Source organism: Sander vitreus, chromosome 12, assembly GCF_031162955.1.
Source record: "Sander vitreus isolate 19-12246 chromosome 12, sanVit1, whole genome shotgun sequence".
Lineage (NCBI taxonomy): Eukaryota > Metazoa > Chordata > Actinopteri > Perciformes > Percidae > Sander > Sander vitreus.
Window position 1 is genome coordinate 7,549,650 of NC_135866.1, and position 20,608 is coordinate 7,570,257.

Consider the following 20,608-nt stretch of genomic DNA (forward strand, 5'->3'; position numbering starts at 1 on the left):
GTTAGAGCCACATTAATCAATATTTCTATATCAACAATGAATACAATTACAAGGTGTCAATTGTTGTGACCAAATTTTGCAGTTTCCCTCAGCACTACAGAGCATTTGAACATCTTTCAGTTCATTGTATTGGTTTTTACAGCCTCCGACTTTACTGTTTTGGTTCAGTGTCCTCGCTCTAATCTACCATGTTTCTAACAGGCAGCTCTAAAACCCCACTGTACAGTACCTACTTAGCACCAAACGGCAGAAAGAGTTACAACTAGCTGGTGAACATAGCTGCTGAAGAGCCAAAGGTTTCCCTCAGGAGTTGGTCGAAACCAAAAGAGAACTAAAAGAAGAGTAAATATTGGACTTACATCAATCAAAAATGTAATATTTACAAACTGTTTTTTTGTCACCGCAGGTCCTTCAGAACATGGTGCACTGTGCAGACCTGAGCAACCCCACCAAGCCTCTGGAGCTGTACCGGCAGTGGACAGACCGCATCATGGTGGAGTTTTTTACCCAGGGGGACAGGGAGAGAGACAAAGGCATGGAGGTCAGCCCCATGTGTGACAAACACAATGCCTCAATAGAGAAGAACCAGGTACAGTATTAAGACTGAATTACTTCATTTGTGAAAGTGTTATAGAGCCCCTATTATGCTTTTTTGGATTTCTCCCATCTTTTAGTGTGTTTTATAGTTTTGTTGTGTATGTAATTGATGTATAAAGTATAAAAGCAACACATTTCGCTCCAAATGGAGCTTTCTGTCCCACAAACAGCACTATTTCTCAACTGCCTGAAATCTTCGCCCACATTCCTGTTTGAAATTCCTCAATTAGTGATGTCACTGATTTAGAAAGCCAGCCTAGTTGTTCATACGTGCTGTCCATTGGTGCTGCCTGAGCAAGCACAGCTCGCCCAGTGGCTAGTTTGAATTTGACACAACAGAGTGGGGCAGCTGACCAATCAGAGCAGACTGGGCTTTTTGGGAAGGCGATTGGCAGCAATGGGCAGTATGAGCATAACATAATACGTTTTTTGAACATCAAAGCATGTAAACCTATTCTAGTAGACCCCTGGAGTACAAATATGACGCTGAAAAGGAGTAAAATAGGGGCTTTTTTTAGTTGAAATGTAGAAATAGTGGAGAAATTTTTTAAAGGGGACTCTGTGTAGATATACACCACTTTTTGCCTCTCTCTTTCAGGTGGGTTTCATTGACTACATCGTTCATCCTCTGTGGGAGACGTGGGCCGACCTCGTCCACCCAGATGCTCAGGAGATCCTGGACACACTGGAGGATAACAGGGAGTGGTACCAGAGCATGATCCCCCATAGCCCCTCACCGCACCCAGAGGGGGAGGGAGCCCCTGCCGGGGAAGCCTCAGCGCTCGGTGGGGCCGGCGGCTCCATTTCGGCCGACAAGTTCCAGTTTGAGCTGACCTTGGAAGAAGAGGGAGAGTCTGATACAGAGAGTCCACCTGAGGAAGAGGAGGGCCACAGCGGCAGTAGGGGGCCTGAACGCTCCAGAACTGATTCTGGCAGCGGATTCAATGCAGTATCTGCTACGGCTCGTCGGCTCACTAAAAAGCTCACTACTGATTCAGTCAGGACGTTTTCTTTAGACTCTGATAAAGATATGGCAGAAGAGAGAGAGACAGAAGAGGAAGGCGTCTCTGAGGTACCACGCTTCAGACTTGGCACATAGCACCAGTCAAAAGTTATATTGCTTTTGGCCTTTTTTTTGTTTGTTCTTCTTGATTTCGGTGCCTCCTCTGTCACTCCTCTTCTCCCACTCCAACCAAAACACCACCGACTCTGGTTTCTGCGGACAGGGTGACAGCAAGCCTCGGGGTAGGGAGTACGGGAGTGCGGTCGGGGGGTGTTATGAAAGTCTGCAGTTTTACACAGCAGTCACTTGCACTGGAGAGAGACGGATAGAGTCACTGTTCTAATAGAGGACAGGAAACCAAGTTTCTGACCGGTCCTTTGAGTTCCGTGACTTTCAGTCAGTCATACTGTGGATAAAGTTCTACAGAGACAATAAGAAGTTAAAAAGAAACTTCCCTTTTACCAGCCTACCCAAGGTCTACTACAAGAAATGACAGAACTGTCTTCCTCTTTTGTGAAGAAAGTGAGGAAGTGATGAATGAGCGTGAAAACACGACGTCTTGAAAGACATCTTGCCAAACTTGCAATTTACAGGGACAATGCTGTTTTGCCTGCCTTTTTAGTTTTTCGTTTGTTTATTCTGTTTATTCTTTTATTTAGGTCCATACGCAGTGAAATACGGTAAGTGAAGATACAGCAAATAGCAAACTTCAAAGCACTGTAAGCTAAGTTATGGCAAAAAGAAGCTATGCATGACTTTGTGCAGGAAACTGTAAATGCAGCAGACATTTAAAGTAAAGTAAATATTTTGTATAAGTAGCACTCTTCTCAGCCCATTTAATTGTGTTCAGCAAGTAGTAGTTTTGGAAGAATATGATTATAATGAAGTGGCTGGCAGTACATATAATTTTTTTTTAGGCTTACTATTTCCATTTTTATAATCCTAAACTATCTGATATTCTAAAACTGAGCCAGATTCAGTGTAGTGTCATACAGTCAAGGAATTACATCCAAAGCAGTGTGGGCTGTGCACATGGTGCCTCCCAGTGTTGACAAGTGGAACTGAAGTTCTGGCATTGGAGGCCAATGATTTGCAAGGTTTTGCATAGGCGTATTATTATGGAAAATACATTCAAAACATATTTAACTGTAGGACTACCCAAAATATCAGTTATGTTTCAGTTTTGTTGCTCTTTTGATTCATTTTTGTTGGATTTTTCTTTTTAAATATATGTCACAAATGTTTGCATTCTTAATATTTGGCACCCATTGTTATCAGTCTGCCTTCAAGTTTAGCACTTTATGAAAATCGTATGAACACATTGGAGGCTGATGACTGTTTGCCAATGACATGGACATGATGCAAAAACTAAACTCTACAGTACAGCTATGAATGCATTTAGCTATCCATTTAAATCCATTACCACATAACGTGTCACACACAGCATTCACCTACTGAAATACTGTGTTTTGGTAACATCCACTTGCATAAATTACTAGACTGATAAGGGCAGCGTGTTAGAAGCACAAGGGTTGCAAAGAAGGATGTAAGCATCATTTTAACTGTAAAATTCAGGAGACAGTTTCCTATGCCATAATGTTTTTTTCCCCATCTTTTTTTCTCTCATTGATCAATATTTCGCTCTTCACAGGGACATAGTCAATGACAAAACAAGTGCCAAGCAAGCATGACACAACCCGTACTGTAATTTCCATTTTGCCACTGGCTACTTTCCATCAGTGACTGATAAAGTTGGTTGATTGTAGCACCCTGTGTGCCAATCTGACCCTAGCGTATTTCTTTTTTTATTTACTTCTGTTCAAACAGTAACTGAAGCTGATCCTGTCTTAGAACAGTGATGTGTTTTTTTGTGTGTGAGTAAATGACTTGGTTGAATTTTTTGATGTATTTGCTGAGAAAAAAAACCAAAGCACTTTGTATGGTACTTTTACAGTTCTGCACTTCCAGCACAGTTGAACATGTATAACATGACTTTTTCACTGTTTTTTCTGTCGGCAAATGGTGTGGTGGTTGAGTTGAATTGCACGGGCTGCGCCATGTTGGAGGGACTGAAATTGTTTTATTTGTTCTTTTTATAATTGACTGTACAAACAAAAAAAGTGTTTTGTTGAAATTCATGACATTGGCTGCAGGATGTGAAGACAAGTATAGAGAACTTAGCCTGTGGAGAAACCTGTTTTTTATTTTATTACCATGAAACATCATGTTTCACTGGGTTAACGAGCTGAAAGGTTTCTCTTTGACGCCTTATTTTCAAACTTGGGATTTTGTTTCTGGTCATAGATGTGTTCACTGACATGCTGGAGTTAATGCAAAACATGTGCAATCCTTTTCTTTAGCTATCACATCACCACACAAACCAATACTCAAGGATGCCTTCAACACTATAAGGACTATTTAACAACGGCTTAAGCAGCACAACATGCAAAGATTCCGTCTGTGTCTCTGCGTGTCACTAATTGTTTGATTTTGTACATTTTCCTCACAGGTCTTCATGTACAGTTTTATTTATTACTTATTTACTACTGTCAGAAACGATGGAACCGTAGACTTTTTTTTTTAGTCTGGGGTGTAGTACTTATGTGTAGCTTGATGTGTGAGAAAGTCACACAGGACAGATTTCCACTATTAACTCAGCTTTTTTTCCTTGTCGTTTCATTTCTTTATGTCTGCCAATAACATTATACGTAAGCACAAATACTCACTTTCATGTTTTTTCTTGGTATGAAAATAGTTTAGCGACAGATTTCAGTCTGAGTTTTCTAAAACATCACTCATCTCCTGTCTTCCTCTGTTCCCACCGATCGGGTCGGATCATGTACTCATGAAGGATCTTACAGTAAGAGGGCTGATCTGAGACCTTTTTGAATTTATGGTGAAGATAATATAGTCACACGGCCTCAAGTCATCCTAGCTCAGTGTTTCTGTTTTTAGAGACTTTATGGGTCATGAACTAAGACTGCAGCTTTGACAATCGAAACTCTGCTGTTTAACTGCGGGTGTGTTAGCCCTCACTCCAACTAGAACTGTATGCCTTGCCAATAAAGGAAAAGCTCTTCACTATTTGATGTCTTGTTCTCTGCTTTTATGAGGAAACAAAATAATAAAAACATAGTAAAGAAGAATAACCTTGTTATTACGCGCAATGGTAATCTCCTAACAAGCAACAGCCGGCTGAGTCAGTCATTACGAATCATTGTTCCCTCATAACTTCATTTTTTTAAATCCTGGCTTCTAAAGACCAAATATTCAGGCTGCATTTTGGAGGTGTATAAAATTTGCAAAAGCTACAGCTATAACAAAAAAAAGAAAAGAAAAAAGGAGTCTTGTGGTTTTTTTACTCACTAGTGTAAACAACGTATACACTGTGTTCCAAATTATTATGCAAATGATATTTTTCACTGATTTTTCTAAATAGTCAATGCAAATGACAGTCAGTATAATTTTCAAGTCACCAACTGTTGTTTTATTTAAAAATAAAAAAAACTCAAAATGCACTGTTCCACATTATTATGCACAACAGAGTTTCAAAGCATTTTATAGGTTGTAAAGAACTGAAAATGGTCATCTGCTGAATTTGCAGCATTAGGAGGTCATATTTACTGAAATCAAAAGCTCTTTCAATCAAACACATCTTAACAGGGCAAGTTACATGTTCACATAGGAGCCCTTCTTTAATATCACCTTCACAATTCTTGCATCCATTGAACTTGTGAGTTTATGGAGAGTTTCTGCTTGAATTTCTTTGCAGGACGTCAGAATAGCCTCCCAGAGCTGCTGTTTTGATGTGAACTGCCTCCCACCCTCATAGATCTTTTGCTTGAGGATGCTCCAAAGGTTCTCAATAGGGTTGAGGTCATAATGCAGCCTAATGCTGCAAATTCAGCAAATTCAGTGACTTGAATATTATACTGACTGTCATTTGCATTGACTATTTAGGAAAATCAGTGAAAAATATCATTTGCATAATAATTTGGAACACAGTGTAGCTTCAATAAAGAGCAGGAACAAAATTATACACAATAAAGCGTATGATAATGTCAGACAGTGTGGAATAAGGTGATCAAGTTTGTAATAACCTTAAAGCTACTTAAGAGGAAATACAAAAGTTATACTTTATGTTCAGCAGCGGTGGAAAGTAACTAAGAACATTTACTCAAGTGCTGTACTAAAGTACACTCTTGAGGCACTTTCAATCTAAAAAGCTTGTACTTTTTACTCCACTTAATTTATTTGTCAGCTGTTATTACGTAGCTACATACAAAACACAAGCTAATGAACTATAATGCACTGTTATAGATTAAACAACACAAAGAATATAAGACAATTGGCTATACCTCGACCACCTGCACATTAAAATGCTCTATGTTTGTGCCTAATAATCCAATAATATAATATCAATGATCATATAACACCCTCAAAGTGACCATTCCTCATAAGTACATTTACCTTTAATGCTTTAAGTATATTTTGCTGATCATACCTCTAAAACATTCTCAATACGGGACTTTTACTCTGTGGTATTTTACTCACGTGGTAAACGGTATTATTTACTCACCACCACAGAATGTCTAAAAGAATTTTATGACCAAGAAAACCTGTAAATAATTTACAGAATGGATAGGGGGCAGGGCTCTGTGTGAATGAACGGATCCTCGTCTCTGATTGGTCAATCGTCCTGCCAATCATCCTTACACTCTATTTTGTACCTACCCGCTTATGCCGGGTCTGTCAATCAAGAGGCACACAAGCTGGTGCAGGTGCAAAGCAGGGAAGCCGAGGATAAAACACACACTTCATGGTAAACCCTGCGCTTATTTGTCATTGCGGGGCCGTGTTAAGTCTAACAGTTGTAACGGGTAACATGCGGGTTGTTTGTCGCTTGTTATATCCTGGTTTTAGACTGGAAATGTAGTCGTAAATAAGGAAGAGTAACCTTCATTTGACATAACGTTAGCTGGTATGCTTAGCTAGCTCCTACTGCCACTTCTAAATACTGGTAACGTTAACGGTCTGCTGTGTTAATTGCATTTATATCTGTATTGCTTCCATCTCTTCAACACTCGTTTGATCTATATTGTAGGTGGTAAGTAATGTATGACAAAAACTCACTGTACTGTATTTTGTGGGGTTTTCTCCAGTTAACGTGAACCAGACTGTACATTTTAGGCATCTAGCTACATGTTCACTGGCAAGCTAACGCTAGATAAGCTCCGCTGTGGATCAAGGAGACTAGAAAGAAGGAATAGTCATTACTCCTCACATAGCTACGTCATTGGTGCCAAGCCTGTAGCATTCTAACGTTACGTGTATTTGATTTATAATAGAGCATTTTTGTTATCAATAACTAAACAACCATTTAAACTGTTAATGGTATTTAGGAGGGCTAACGTCAGCCAGCTCTATCCATAATGTGTCCTATTATTGTCAGGAGGCGGCGCTAATCGCCAAATGTGCCTCTATGAATCTGGACCTCTATCACTTGGTAGGAAGGTGTAAAAGACAGAGAGGGAGCCGCGGAGTTGGTGAGTGATGGCAAGTGTTACGTTACAGCCTCTCTGTCTTAATCGTTGTCATTATTTATGTGTCGGACCTGCCCGTTTAGTCTTTTACATGGACTGTAATGGGCATGTATCATGATGTAGCAGCTATCTTGGACCAAGCAGGGGCTTGAGTTGAGCTAGCATATGCAGCTGCTGGACGGAGCCATGATCTCCTTGGAGACCAATAACAAGGCAAACAAACGGCACATTTAGATAAAAAACATCAGTCAACATTACATAATGTGTTTTGTTTTATTTTGTGGAAGCACTTCACTCAAAGCTGAAACAACACAGATATAATGGGTTATAGTGGGACTTTCCCTCCCCATTAACTTCACTAGAACTGGCATCAATACAAAATTCGGTAACACTTAACAAGGTATCTACATAAGAGTGACATGACCCTGTCATGAACACAACCCTTACCCTAACTCTAACCCTGTCATGAACACAACCCTTACCCTAACTCTAACCCTAACCCTAACTTGTCATGACAAAAACCGAATGACACTTAATGACAGAAGCGTTATGTCATGAACGTTTATGACTTGTTTATAATGTTTATGATAGGGCTGGGCGATATGGAGAAAATCAAATATCACGATCGATAATGTTGACCAAATACCTCGATATCGATACCGCAACGATATTGTAGTGTTGACTATTGGTGCTTTCACAAAATATTTACACAATGAGGTTTTTGATAAATAATCATCAGTAATGTGGATATAATGACTAAGCGGGTAAAGGCAAATAATAGAACGACACTTATGCCATATTACGATATTGCGATATTCAAAATCTAAGATGATATCTAGTCTCATATCACGACAATGATATAATATCGATATATTGCCCAGCTCTAGTTTATGACACGTTCATGACAGTGTCATGTCACTCTTATGTAGATACCTTCAAGTAAAGTGTAACCCAAAAATCTAATGACTTGCAATTGTGATGATTGTTCCTTCTTTCTATTGTCCTTGCTATGTATTAAGTGGTTCAGGGCCGTTTTAAATTGTGGGCGTGTTGTGTTCAGAAACAACCAGAGGGCTCTGAGTGCGTTGTCAGTTTGTCCGTGTTTGTCTAATTTACTACAAGGCAAATTCTGTCCAACCATATGGTCATTCATGATTGACTGGCTATGGTAGCGCTCCACAGAGGTTCCCTGCCCTCCTGGATGGGAGAGGATAGTCAGTTTAGCTCATGCTTAGCCTGCTAAGCTCTGCTACTTCCGTCCTCTTATCTTGCCTGGGGCGGAGGTGTGCATTCCTTGACCGACCAGTATTATTGACATTAAGTGGAAATAACTCAAGGCTGTGTGTGCTTGTTAGTTGTATTGACACAGCCTCTTGGTGAAACGGCTTTATACCCTGATAATAATAACGTCATGGGAGTGTAATCTGGCAGATGATACTGACATTATTTTACCCTGTCACGGGTTACATGAGGCTGTTTAATTTGATTGTTTATTTTTTTTCAGCCATCTGTAGCCCACAACAATTAATGCACTGATAACAAGCAACAAACAAAACATTGTTGCTTTTACTTCCACAAACAAAACATAAAATGAACAAAAACAACAACAATAGTAATAATATATATAAGTAATATTTTATATATATATATATATATATATATATATATATATATATATATATATATATATATATATATATATATACACATATACACAAGAAACAAACCGGACCGAAAAGGTGAAGCCTGAGCTTATTACTACTACTATTACTACCCTTTTACATGAATTATATTCTTTCATACGAAGATGAAAGTTACAGAAACTAAGCATACACTATATAACCCAGTACAACACAAAAAAATCCCATACGTTTTGTGTACCTTCTGGTATTCGCACTTGTGTTTTTTATTTGTTAATCAGCTTATGTTTAAATACTGTCATATTGATTCAGATGGTTTTTCTGCTGGTCCGTCTAAAGAATGGTGATGACCTATATCTCAGTTTTCTGTGCATTAGTCAGTCAAATCAATCAAATGTATTTAAAGTGTCAAATCACCATCCGTGCACTTTACAATTAAAGGAACACCGAGATAACAGAGAGCACCAAAACAATTGAACAGCCATAAAGCAGTCATAATAAACAATACAAAACCAGCAACGTGTTTGTGAAGGACGCAGGAAGGATGGCGTGTTATGGTTGGCTGTTGTATAATGAGTAGAGGTGGGTTTTCAATCTAGATTTCAAAAAATGTCAACTGAGTGAGCTTCTTTAACATGTGGTGGGAGGTAGGGCTGCACGGAAATATCTAATTGTGATTATTTTGACTTTGATATTGCGATTGCAATATGATTCACAATATTGAAGGGAATGATCATGTTTGTATCATTATTCTCATTTTTAAGAAAAATGTAAATGATTATTGTGTGTTTTTTGCAAGGATCTGTACCAGACAAAGATGTTTTCTGTAGGATAGGATTTGTAGGCCGGGATGTCTCTGCAGCACCACAATACTTCATTCCGAATGGTTAGACACATATTTTGCCTTTAACAAATATTGCGCCCCCCCCCCTGCAATTTGGATATTGCACTAGTCCATATTGCGATTTCGATAAAATTGCGGTTCATTGTGCAGCCCTAGTGGGAGGCCATTCCACAGATGAGGGGCACGGTAGGAGAGTGCTCTGTCACCAACTGATTTTTTGTTTACTAGGTAATGACCAGGAGACCAGTCTCATGGTATTCCTCACAGGCGTACCCCAGAATGGTCTATGGGTTCTGATGTGTTTCATGGATGTAATATATGACTTTGGAAGAGAGCAAACCAACCAGAAACAGCCAGTCCTGTAAATTGGATATTTGACACCTGCCCGGCCCTTTTGATACATGCTTTCTGTCTGAAAGTCTGTCTGAACTATGCCCGTTGATCACGCCTCTTGTGCAGTAGAAAATGCAGAGCAGACTCCCCAGACTAATGTTCAATCTTAAAAGATTGAGCTTGGTCTGGTGATAGCCAGACTATCATTTATCTGCACCAAACATGAACTGTGTCAGCCAGTGGCAGGGGAGTTGTGTATGACACTGTAACTACAGGGAGTGGACGCAATGTAACTTGTGAATACAAGTTTGCACAATCTGATGGAATCAAATGCAACAGCTCTAACTTTTGTAGATTTATATAAAGTTTAGTTTTGGAGACACTGTTAGAGAGGCTTTTAATCCAGCACTGATTATTTTTGTGTCTGTCGTTTGTGGCTGTGGTGTTGTTGTATGGGGTTGTATTGAAGGCGTTTCTATTATTGCATACTGTTTCTTCAAACTATTTCTCTTGTAACTGATTAATATGTGATCTCAATCCTTGCACAGATGGCGTCTGCAAATGCCACATACGGACAGAAGGAGTCCTCAGACCAGAACTTTGATTACATGTTTAAAATCCTCATCATTGGCAACAGCAGCGTAGGAAAGACTTCCTTCCTTTTCCGCTATGCAGACGACTCCTTCACGCCAGCCTTTGTCAGCACAGTGGGCATCGACTTCAAGGTGAAGACCATCTACAGGAACGACAAGAGGATAAAGCTGCAGATATGGGTGAGGAAGTGAACACGGGACACGCACGCATGCAGACGTTTGGTGGCTAAGGGTCACAAGAAAAAATAGTTTTGGGTGGTTTCCGGGGTGGCTCTGTGGCAGCTGACACTTTAACCTGAACTCCTGAAGAGAGGTGAAAAGGAAAAGAAAACTCGCCCTGCTTTGCTTTTCGCTGCCTTTTTGCTTTATCAGTGTTCTGCATTCATTGCCGCTTCTGTGCTGTCTAGACTCAGGTACCACTGAAGAAGTAAGGGGTGTAACAGGTGGAGAAGTCTATGGCCACACTTTATTTGGCATTACATTATTACTACAGATGTCGCAATCAACCTTTTTATCTGATGCAGAGTCCAATCTCATATTTATATTTCCCTCCATAATACAGTGACACAGTGCTCACTCAGCAAAATTGGCTTACAGTATGATTAGAAAAACAGTTAAGATGTGTCTGACAGCTGAATAGCTACAAACTTAGAACATGCAGCCTGCACTACTGCCCTCCTTTAAAGTGCTCATATTATGCTTTTTGGCTTTTCCCCTTTCTTTTATTGTGTTATATATCTTTTTTGTGCACGTTATAGGTTTACAAAGTGAAAAAGCCCAAAGTCCACCCCAAAGGGACTTACCGTCTCCAACAGAAAACACTGTTCACAAACTGCTCCAAACAGCTCTATTGTAGTCCAGCCTTTTCTTCCGCCTATAACACACGTTATAATGCTATCCTAGCTACTAGCGTGGCACGCCCTCATACTCTGCTTCTGACTGGCTAGTAGTCCTTACCTAGGTACTGCGCATGTGCGACTCCCAACAAAGATGGTACAGAAGTGAGATGCCTCACTCTGTAGCTAAAACAGAGAGCTCAACACACAGGGTGAAGAGAGGAGCTGCAGCAATGTGCAGAACAACAAATATATGGTGTTTTCTGAAAATTAAACCATGTAAACCTATTCTGATATTCAATTCAGTTCAATTTTATTTATAGTATCAAATCATAACAAGAGTTATCTCACACTTTACAGATAGAAGATAGACTCTATAACATACAAAGACCCAACAATTCTAGTAATTCCCCAAGAGCAAGCATTTAGTGCGACAGTAGCAGGGCACAGCAGGACGTAGCAACCATGATTTAGGTGCCAAGAAACATGCTGGAAAAAAAACTCCAGGGAATAAGCTCCCCAGAGCTAGGTTAGTAACAAGCATTTCTGGGACATAGATGCACACAGATGGAAAGAGAGAGGAGAGAGAAGCTCAGTATGTCAAAGGAAGTCCCCCGGCAGTCTAAAACTATAACAGCATAATTAAGAGAGACAGGTTAAGGAGAGGAGCCTGGTCGGGCTAGAACTCTCCCCCGCCGGATCGGGGCGTACTGGCCTGCCTCCCTCTACTCTGATTATGTTATTGATTATATGGTAAATGAATCTGACGACTATGATGAGAAGCAGGTGGGCCGGGCTAGGCGAACGCCGCAACTCCTCACTCCCTAACTATATCGAAGAGGAGAGTTTTTAAGTTTATTCTTAAATGTGGTTTTTACAGGAAGCCAATGCAGAGAAGCCACTACAGGAGAAATATGATCTCTTTTCTTAACAATACAATTATGAACCTTAACATGAGCATAATATGAACACTTTAATGGTTGAACTGTTGCCTGGCACCAGATTCAAACATCTCTGTGAACAAAATACTGAAATACAAATGCAGCTTTCAACAGCAGTGGCATTCCTGATACAGTATTTGGGCTGCAACTAATGAGTATTTACCTTATCTAATAACCTGCTGATTATCATCTCAAATAATCATTTGGTCTATAAAATGTCAGATAACGTCCATCAAGTCCAAAACCCCAATATTCAGTTTACAATGACAGAAAAGCTGCAAAACCTCACATTAGGGAAGTTGCATCCAGATAGTTTTTGAAATTTTTGCTTGAAAGGTTTCAATTCAATGAACTTTGTTTATCCGTTAGGAACTTAATTTGTGAACGACATCAGTGCGTGTATAATGTGTATATACCTAACACAACAACACATTTCACACAGTTCACAGTTCGCGTGTACAGTTCACATACTCAGCCACACGACACAATATACCGCACAACATCACATACCAGCAGTCAAGCAGAGGGTTTAAAAACTCGCAAAGCACAATACATGAGGAATAGGCAATAGAAACATAAAAAAATTATAAATGAATAAATAGATCGAAATAAATGGAGCTATTCATGAGTCTGATGGATGTAGGCACGAAACTCGACACGGCTCTCCTTAAACAGTTAATCAATAAACAAAAAATGTCGCAGATTTATTCACTGTCAATCCACCAATCAATTAATCAACTAATTGTTTCAGCTCTACAGTAAGTTTAATTTAAGAAGCATGCAAAAAATATATAGATTTGATTCATCAGAATCAAGGCAAATGGGCGCCCGGATAGCTCAGTTGGTGGAGCGGGCGCCCATATATAGAGGTTTACTCCTCAACGCAGCGGGCCTGGGTTCGACTCCGACCTGCGGCCCTTTGCTGCATGTCATTCCCCCCCTCTCTCTCCCCTTTCATGTCTTCAGCTGTCCTGGCCTAAAATGCCCAAAAAAGAATCTTAAAAAGAATCAAGGCAAATGCCCTTACTATCTGCAGATCGTCTATAGTAAGAATACCTGTTTTTCATGCTTCACCATCACATCTGTGACTGAAGCGGTCTCTATTACCATGCATCTCTAATGATCAGCAGCTGGCCTCTGCAGCCCCCTGAATCACGTCATCTGCTGTGTAATGGCAATACCCTTGAAGTGTACTTAACATGAGCCATAAAGCCTGCACCTGGGACCAATTGCTTATTACATGGGACACCAGAGGAATACCTAATGCCCATTGGAGTTTGGCTTCATGTTAAACCTCGGCAATCACCAGGAGGCACGTGCACAGTCATAAATCATTTGCAGATGCTGGCTGACAATGATCCTCACAAAAAGACGCACACACAAAAAATAACCCCACACACTGCTGTCTCGTTCCCAATGCTTATTTAATCCCACATGGACATGACAACGTTTAGACCACAACCTGAGCAAGAGCATCTGTGGATGGATTGAAACTAGGGCTGCACAATATATTGTTTAAAAAACAAATCGTCATCAACTGGCGTAATAAACAAATCGCGAAAGGCTGCGACATATCGCGAAAGACAATCTGAGATTTATTTTGTGTTAATTGAAAGAAAATATCACCAGAAAACTGCACTTTGGAATGAAACTGTCATTCTTTTTTTAGTGCTGCCTTTTATATTCAAGAACAAGCAATGTGTTGATTCAAGCAGGATACTGAAAGCAGCAGAAATGCAGAACTGAGCACACTGTAATATCTGTTTATTTATCGCAGGTAATATCGTTATCGCGATATTCAACGGCATAATCGCATATTTTCCTCATATCGTGCAGCCCTAATGGAAACCTTGTCATGTCCGTGAGGCCGTGGGTGTGCAATTGTTTTTTTTAAATTTTGAGCATGTTTTCATCATAATGTTGAACATACCCTGATTTGACAATGATATACTCAAAAATAGTTCTCAATGAAAAGTGTCGGTGTTTGTGTGTATTTGTGCAGGACACTGCTGGCCAGGAGCGCTACAGGACGATCACCACAGCTTACTACAGGGGAGCCATGGGCTTCATCCTCATGTATGACATCACCAACGAGGAGTCCTTCAACGCCGTTCAGGACTGGTGAGGGAGCACCCGAGTATGCATGTCTGTGTATGAAGGTGGTAGAGTTTAGATTCTCTGCCGGAGCCCAAACGTGGGCCGATATTTCCCGCCACTATCCTCGGACCGGGCCGGGCCCTTGATCAAGCATTTGTGGTTTTTTAATCATTACTTTATTAGCCTAATTGGGTGGGGAGAAAGCTATGCCATAATCAGAAATATTATATACACACATGAAGCAGGCTTGCCGTGGCAGAAAAGACGATAGTCAGCCTTCAATGTCCTCTTTCGTTACTTCTCCAAGCATACACCCCTTCTAAACAGATTTCTGCAGTTCAGACAGCTTGGAATTGTAGTTGAGAACGTCAGTTATAACGGGCCACGTATAAAAAAACCCCGATCTAAGCTTTAGAAGGTGGAATCTTAAGAACCTACAGTCTTATTTACTTTGATTTTTCACTCAGCTGACCAATCAGTAGTCTGCAGGTTTTCACGTCACCTTTTGGTATCGCCTCGGCTCGCTTGGAACCTCGACGGAGGTGATACTAAAAAAAGTACCTGTTGGCAGGTACCAGGGACTTTTTTTCATGATGGAAAACCCCAAAAAAAAGGCAAGTAGAGTCGAGCAGGTACCATGTAATGGAAAAACGCCAATAGTTGATGGGCCAACCACGCCACCACTGCGTTTCATCCAGTAATGTAGCATTTGTTTGCAAGTGAAAAGACAGATGAAGGGCCCCATCTTGCACCCGGCGCAGCGCGGCACAAAGCCCGATGCAAAGCTCAACGTAAGTGTCTTTGCTAGTTTAAGATCGACGTAGTTGTCAGTTTCCTGTCCAGCGCCCGCGTCATTTAAATAGCAAATGCACCTGCGCCCATCTTTGCGCCCATGGGCGTGCTGGTCTTACAGGGAGGTGTGTTCAGGTGCATTCTTGGCGTATTGCTATCTTGAGGCAGCGGGAGGTGATCGCACCATTGATCAACAAAAACCTGGTCTAAAGTCAATAGCGCAGCATTTCATTGTTATTTTAACAGCGCATTAGTAAAATGCGCCTAGGCTTACTCACAGCGCGCGCACACTATGCTTGTTACACAAACACAGGGAAGCGCAGCAGCACACAAACACGCTAAAGATTACAAATAAAAATATTACGGTGCAAATCCGCCATCATAATAGCAACGCGCCAAGGTACAAACGCGCCTGGCTTTTAAAGGGAATGGGAGATGACACTCTGATTGGTTTATTGCATGTTACGCCCAAAACACACCTATGAATTAATGAAGACACTAAGTACAACCCTTTTGAACCATGCGCCCGGCACACGGACCACTTTTTTCCGCCGTCAAACTAGCAAAAGTGGATTTGGACACGCCCTAAACGCACCTGCGCCATGCGCTTCACGCCGTGCGCTTAGATCGTTAAAATAGGGCCCGAAAGCACTAATGATGATTAAATCATCATTTGGGTTTGTCAAACTGCACGACAATTGGAAGTAATGTAGGTCGAACTTCTTGCTCTGACTCTTACTTCAAAAAGTGACTAAGCAGAAAAGTTTTTTTTAACATCAGATAGATTAGTTTAAATATTAACATTCGCCTTTTTTACCTTATCCAAATGAGCATTTGGTAAATCATTATGGTAAACTTGACTTGTTAGGCTTGTGTTATGTTACCATGTACTCTTGTGAAGCTGTTACTAGTAGGGCTGGGTATCATTTAAAAATATTCAATACCAATACCGTGACTTCGATGCTGGTTCCTAATCGATACTTTTTTCAATACCAATTTTATAAAACAAAAAGAAATTGCAACATTACACATTACGGCACAAATCTTTTTATCTATTTTTCTCTACGAGGTGTAACGTTAGACAGCCAATCACAAACATGGTTAGATCTTGGTAGAAGCATGCTGCATGCTTATTGGCTCACTGACGCTGATGATGTTTACTCCTTAGGTGTTGAAATTGGGTATTGAATGACGAGGCATTTGCCGATACTCGATACTTCAGAGGCAATTCGGTCAGTGCCTAAAAAGTTTCAAATTCGGTACCCAGCCCTAATTACTAGTGGCTTTGCCATTTTCCCATATCTTGAAATGAAGTTGGTGATTAAGATGTGATTAGAACCAATAGGAATGGCGGTTTCTTTTCACATTGGCAAAATGCAAATGAAACGTGTGTTAGGACTGTGGTACGTTATAAAACCTGCTTTAGCATCCAAGAAATCAAAGATGCTAGTGAAATTCAGTCAGGCGATCTAGCTGAACACCCTGTACTGTATCTCCTAACAGGTCGACCCAGATCAAGACGTACTCATGGGACAATGCCCAGGTCCTCCTGGTGGGGAACAAGTGTGACATGGAGGATGAGCGGGTGGTGGCCTCAGACAGGGGCCGGCAGCTGTCAGAACAGCTGGGTAAGTCAGAGGAAAAACTAGCTGCCATGTCTTTCCACTAGTCTCTTCTCCTGGGAGCATTAACGAAAATGATATATACTGTAATCAAGACTCCTAGTTCCTCCAAAGAGGGGGCGCTGATGTGTAGATGATGCATTTCACGTTAGTATAATTTACAATGTTTGGGTTACGTTTGGACAGTGGGATTCAACTCTGTGTTCATTTTAGAGGTTGTAGTTTTTTTTTTTTTTTTTTTAAATGAATCTCCTTCATTGTCTCTTTTAATGCCCTTTTCTGTAGTTGGCACACTGTACGTCATGATTAGACTTTTCAGCTTGCAACAATGCATCATTTCACAAAGTTTGAAAGGCCGGACTTTCAATGACTTAATTTCAAACCACCTATGAAAGAGGTTTAAAGATGATCTGAAAAGATAGATTTCATTTCTGAATACTTTAGGGCTGGATCCAAATATTCGTTCGATACCAATAGAATTCAAATATGCGTGTTTTTTTTTGGTTTTTTTAATCGTGCATGCTGGCTGAAATTCACTGTGGGCTTAAGATCCTCGCTAAATGTCCACTAGCTGCTGGCTAATTTATGCAGCGCTAACACCAAAGCAGTCGCTTCACCTCTCGCTTCCATCATCTCTTTTCTTTCTCTCCTTCTCTTTGATGTAAAGCTGCCTTCAAGTGCGGTCGGGAATTTTGAACGCCGCCACCAGCGAAGCTTCGAATATTAGCTGTTGGAAAGTACCAAAGCTTCGAAGCTCAAAAAATTGTATTTGGTACAAGCCCTAAAATACTTACACAGATCTGATACGGAGGGGGAAATGGTTGAGGTTTGAGCTGCCTGCACTGACCGTAGCCTTGATGGATTAACTGGGTAACCTTTACATCGGAAAAATAAGTGTAACCATAGCCTCTCTCTGTCTCACTCCCCCCCCTGGCAGGTTTTGAGCACTTTGAAGCGAGCGCTAAAGATAACATCAACGTGAAGCAGACCTTCGAGCGGCTGGTGGACATCATCTGTGAGAGGATGTCCGAGAGTCTGGACAACAACGACCCGGCTGTCACCGGCAATAAACAGGGGCCCCAGCTCACCGAGCAGCCTCAGAGGTCCCATCAGGATTGCGCTTGCTAGACTTGACTACACAAACACACTGCTGTCCTAAAATCCACACACCTTTTTTTTTTAGGTTTGTCTCTCACTTTGATTTTCTTTCTCAAAGGTACAGTACATGCACATACACACAAACACTGCCATACAGAGACACACAACCTGGCTGCTTAGATTCTCCATCTCTCTCACCTCACCAAGAGCATTATCCAAAAGAGCCGGCGCTCCCCAAAGATTTGGTGTTTTCAGCAACATCATCTTAAAGTTTTTGTTGATTTCAGTAAGGCAGAGATTATGTGATAGTGCTAAATTAGGCAGAGGGGTGAGGAACAATTAACAGAGGTACAATCCCAATCTGGTTGTCTTTCTTATTTGCACACACACACACACACACACACATATACACACACACAAACTATACTGTATCCTAACAGAATTATAAAAGGCCGTGAAGGCTGAGACTTCATCATTCCTTGTTGTCTGCAATTGGGTTTCAATATAAAAGAGTGTGGATCCTCCAGTCCCAGGCCCCACTCAGTACCAAAGCCTCAAACCTAATCCGTTGGATTTGTCTTACTTTTAGTCCGATTGGAAAATTCTGTTTGTTGCTGTGGATAGAATTGCTGTTTGTTTTTTTGTTTAGTTTTTTTGTTACGTTTTTGAGTTTGTTGGGTGTGGTTTTGAGCATGTGGAATCACCGGTCATTCCCCGTGTTGTGATTGAGTTTCTACAGATAATTATGCTCCCAGTTTGACGTCCAAACGGGTTCATTTGAAAGTTTGCTGTCCTTTTTTTTTTTTTTTTTTTCTTTTTTTTTAGGAATGAACGTAAGAATAGCAAAAGTCACGCATATCAGTTCGCTTGTTAAAGTTATTGTAATTATTATTCATTTTTGGCCCCTTTCCCCAGATTTTAAAATTTTCGTTTAGCGAAATTGGTTGGCAGAGTCGGTCGCTGTGGTCTCAGTGTAAAGAGCTGCAGAGCCTCTGGAGGTTGCTCCATTTTAGATTCTTTAGGTTTTTTGTACTATTGTTTTTTAAGACATACGACAGAATAAAAGGAAAAAGGGATGTCTCTCACCACATGGAGAAGAGTGTATAAATGTTTAAAAGTCAATAGGTAATATATATATATATATATATATATATATATATAATATATGTGTATATGTATGTCTAATTAACATATACAATAATAAGGATTCAGCTTCTTGGATTCCTACCTGTGCTTTAGTGAGAGAGGTGCATGTTGTTGACCGGAGGGTTATTTGTATGCGCTGTCTGACTTGAACCCGTCCTACAGTTTCAGTACTTGGAGGTACCAAACGGGGCTAAAGGTTTCACATGTTAAGCCCACGTTGACCCCTCCTCATTGTATTAACTTTCATTCACTGCATACAATGTGCAATATGCACTCGCTAGAAAAGGCACGTGATTCAGTGTGAGCAGTGGTATACCCCAGACCTCTCCATCAACATCACATAGTCTCTTATGTCATGGTAGGTGATATTTTCATCTTTACTTCATGGAGGAACATGATGTTTTTAAGCATGTTAAATGTTTGTTTGTTTTTTTCTCTCACTGATGCTAAGGTTAGGGATTTGTCTGCTCGTGTATACAGATAATCCTTCTGTAAGGCATTATTTATATTTTCAACACTTAAGTTATTTCAAAATACAACTTATTTATTTTGTATTATTTATAACGTTATTTACTTTAAAGATAATGTTCTTCCTAGATTATGCATTGCAATCTGCACTCTAACTTTTTTTTAAAGAGATGTTCAATAGTATTCAATTGCTTAAACTCTGCCAGCTTTTAAACGAAAATGTATTTGTGTTTACAGTGAATTCTAAAGCTTAAGATGCTTCCTCACGTTCAAACATTCCAGTCCTAGAATCTCTTATGACAACACAGCTTTGGTGGGAGGTTTGTTTGTCTTTTGATATCATAGTTATGTAACCTTAAAGACTTGGTAGTGTAGAACGCAGACTGTTCTCACAGAGCAATAGCTGTTATTTCTCTCCACGCCCAAATATGAGCAACATACAACCCCGCTGAAGGTTTGTAACGCACCGACTGTACGTCGGTGTGCGAATGTACAGTTCCTATAAAGGCAGTCTTAAATAAACGTTCTTTCCAAAGAGATTTCAAGAATATATTTAGAGCCAAAAAGAGCGCTTGTTAGACGACTTGCACTGACAAACTTGTGTGCGGTAGTGTTTTCCTACTCTGTGCAGCAGCTCCAAAAAGGGAAAATGTTTGGGAAGTACACTGAATACTCTGAACACTTCATTAAAATAGTCATTCTTACTGCCGTGGTTCACTTTTGACTTGTTTGTTTATTTATTGTGTTTTGCTACAGCTGTAAACTTGCTGGTGACTTACAGTAGGAACACATATTGATCCTGTTCAACTCTCCTCTAATTCTTCTTCCCTCCCCATCATAAATCGCTCTTGTAAATATGAATTCCCTGCACATCGGGTATTAGTTGTGTGAATTGTGCTGTAATTCTGTAATGCCAGATTTGCTAAAATGAGGATTCAATAAACAAATTCTAACAGCTGGAGTTGTGAGTTGTTTCGACAATTATTCCCAAAGGTGAGTGATTTACAAGAAGTGCACATGTGATGTTTCAGAAATGGTTTTGAGTAAATTGTATT

At 40.3% G+C, this 20,608-nt stretch overlaps 2 protein-coding genes across 7 annotated transcripts in view; both read left to right on the plus strand.

Moving 5' to 3' along the window:
• pde4ca (phosphodiesterase 4C, cAMP-specific a) overlaps positions 1-4,684 on the plus strand; it is a 59,568-nt gene extending 54,884 nt beyond the window's left edge. For all 6 annotated transcript variants that reach the window (XM_078263486.1, XM_078263485.1, XM_078263487.1 and 3 more), the window contains 2 exons: positions 407-589; positions 1,196-4,684. In XM_078263486.1, coding sequence (XP_078119612.1) covers positions 407-589; positions 1,196-1,696 — 684 coding nt within the window. In that variant the 3' untranslated portion in view covers positions 1,697-4,684. The remainder of the gene's footprint in view (positions 1-406; positions 590-1,195) is intronic.
• A 1,646-nt stretch (positions 4,685-6,330) lies between these two features.
• LOC144526573 (ras-related protein Rab-3A-like) lies at positions 6,331-20,514 on the plus strand. The gene is made up of 5 exons (XM_078264126.1): positions 6,331-6,422; positions 10,509-10,733; positions 14,333-14,451; positions 16,723-16,847; positions 17,779-20,514. The coding sequence occupies exons 1-5, from the start codon at positions 6,420-6,422 to the stop codon at positions 17,967-17,969; spliced, it is 663 nt and encodes a 220-aa protein (XP_078120252.1). The 5' UTR covers positions 6,331-6,419; the 3' UTR covers positions 17,970-20,514.
• The last annotated feature ends 94 nt before the right edge of the window (positions 20,515-20,608 follow it).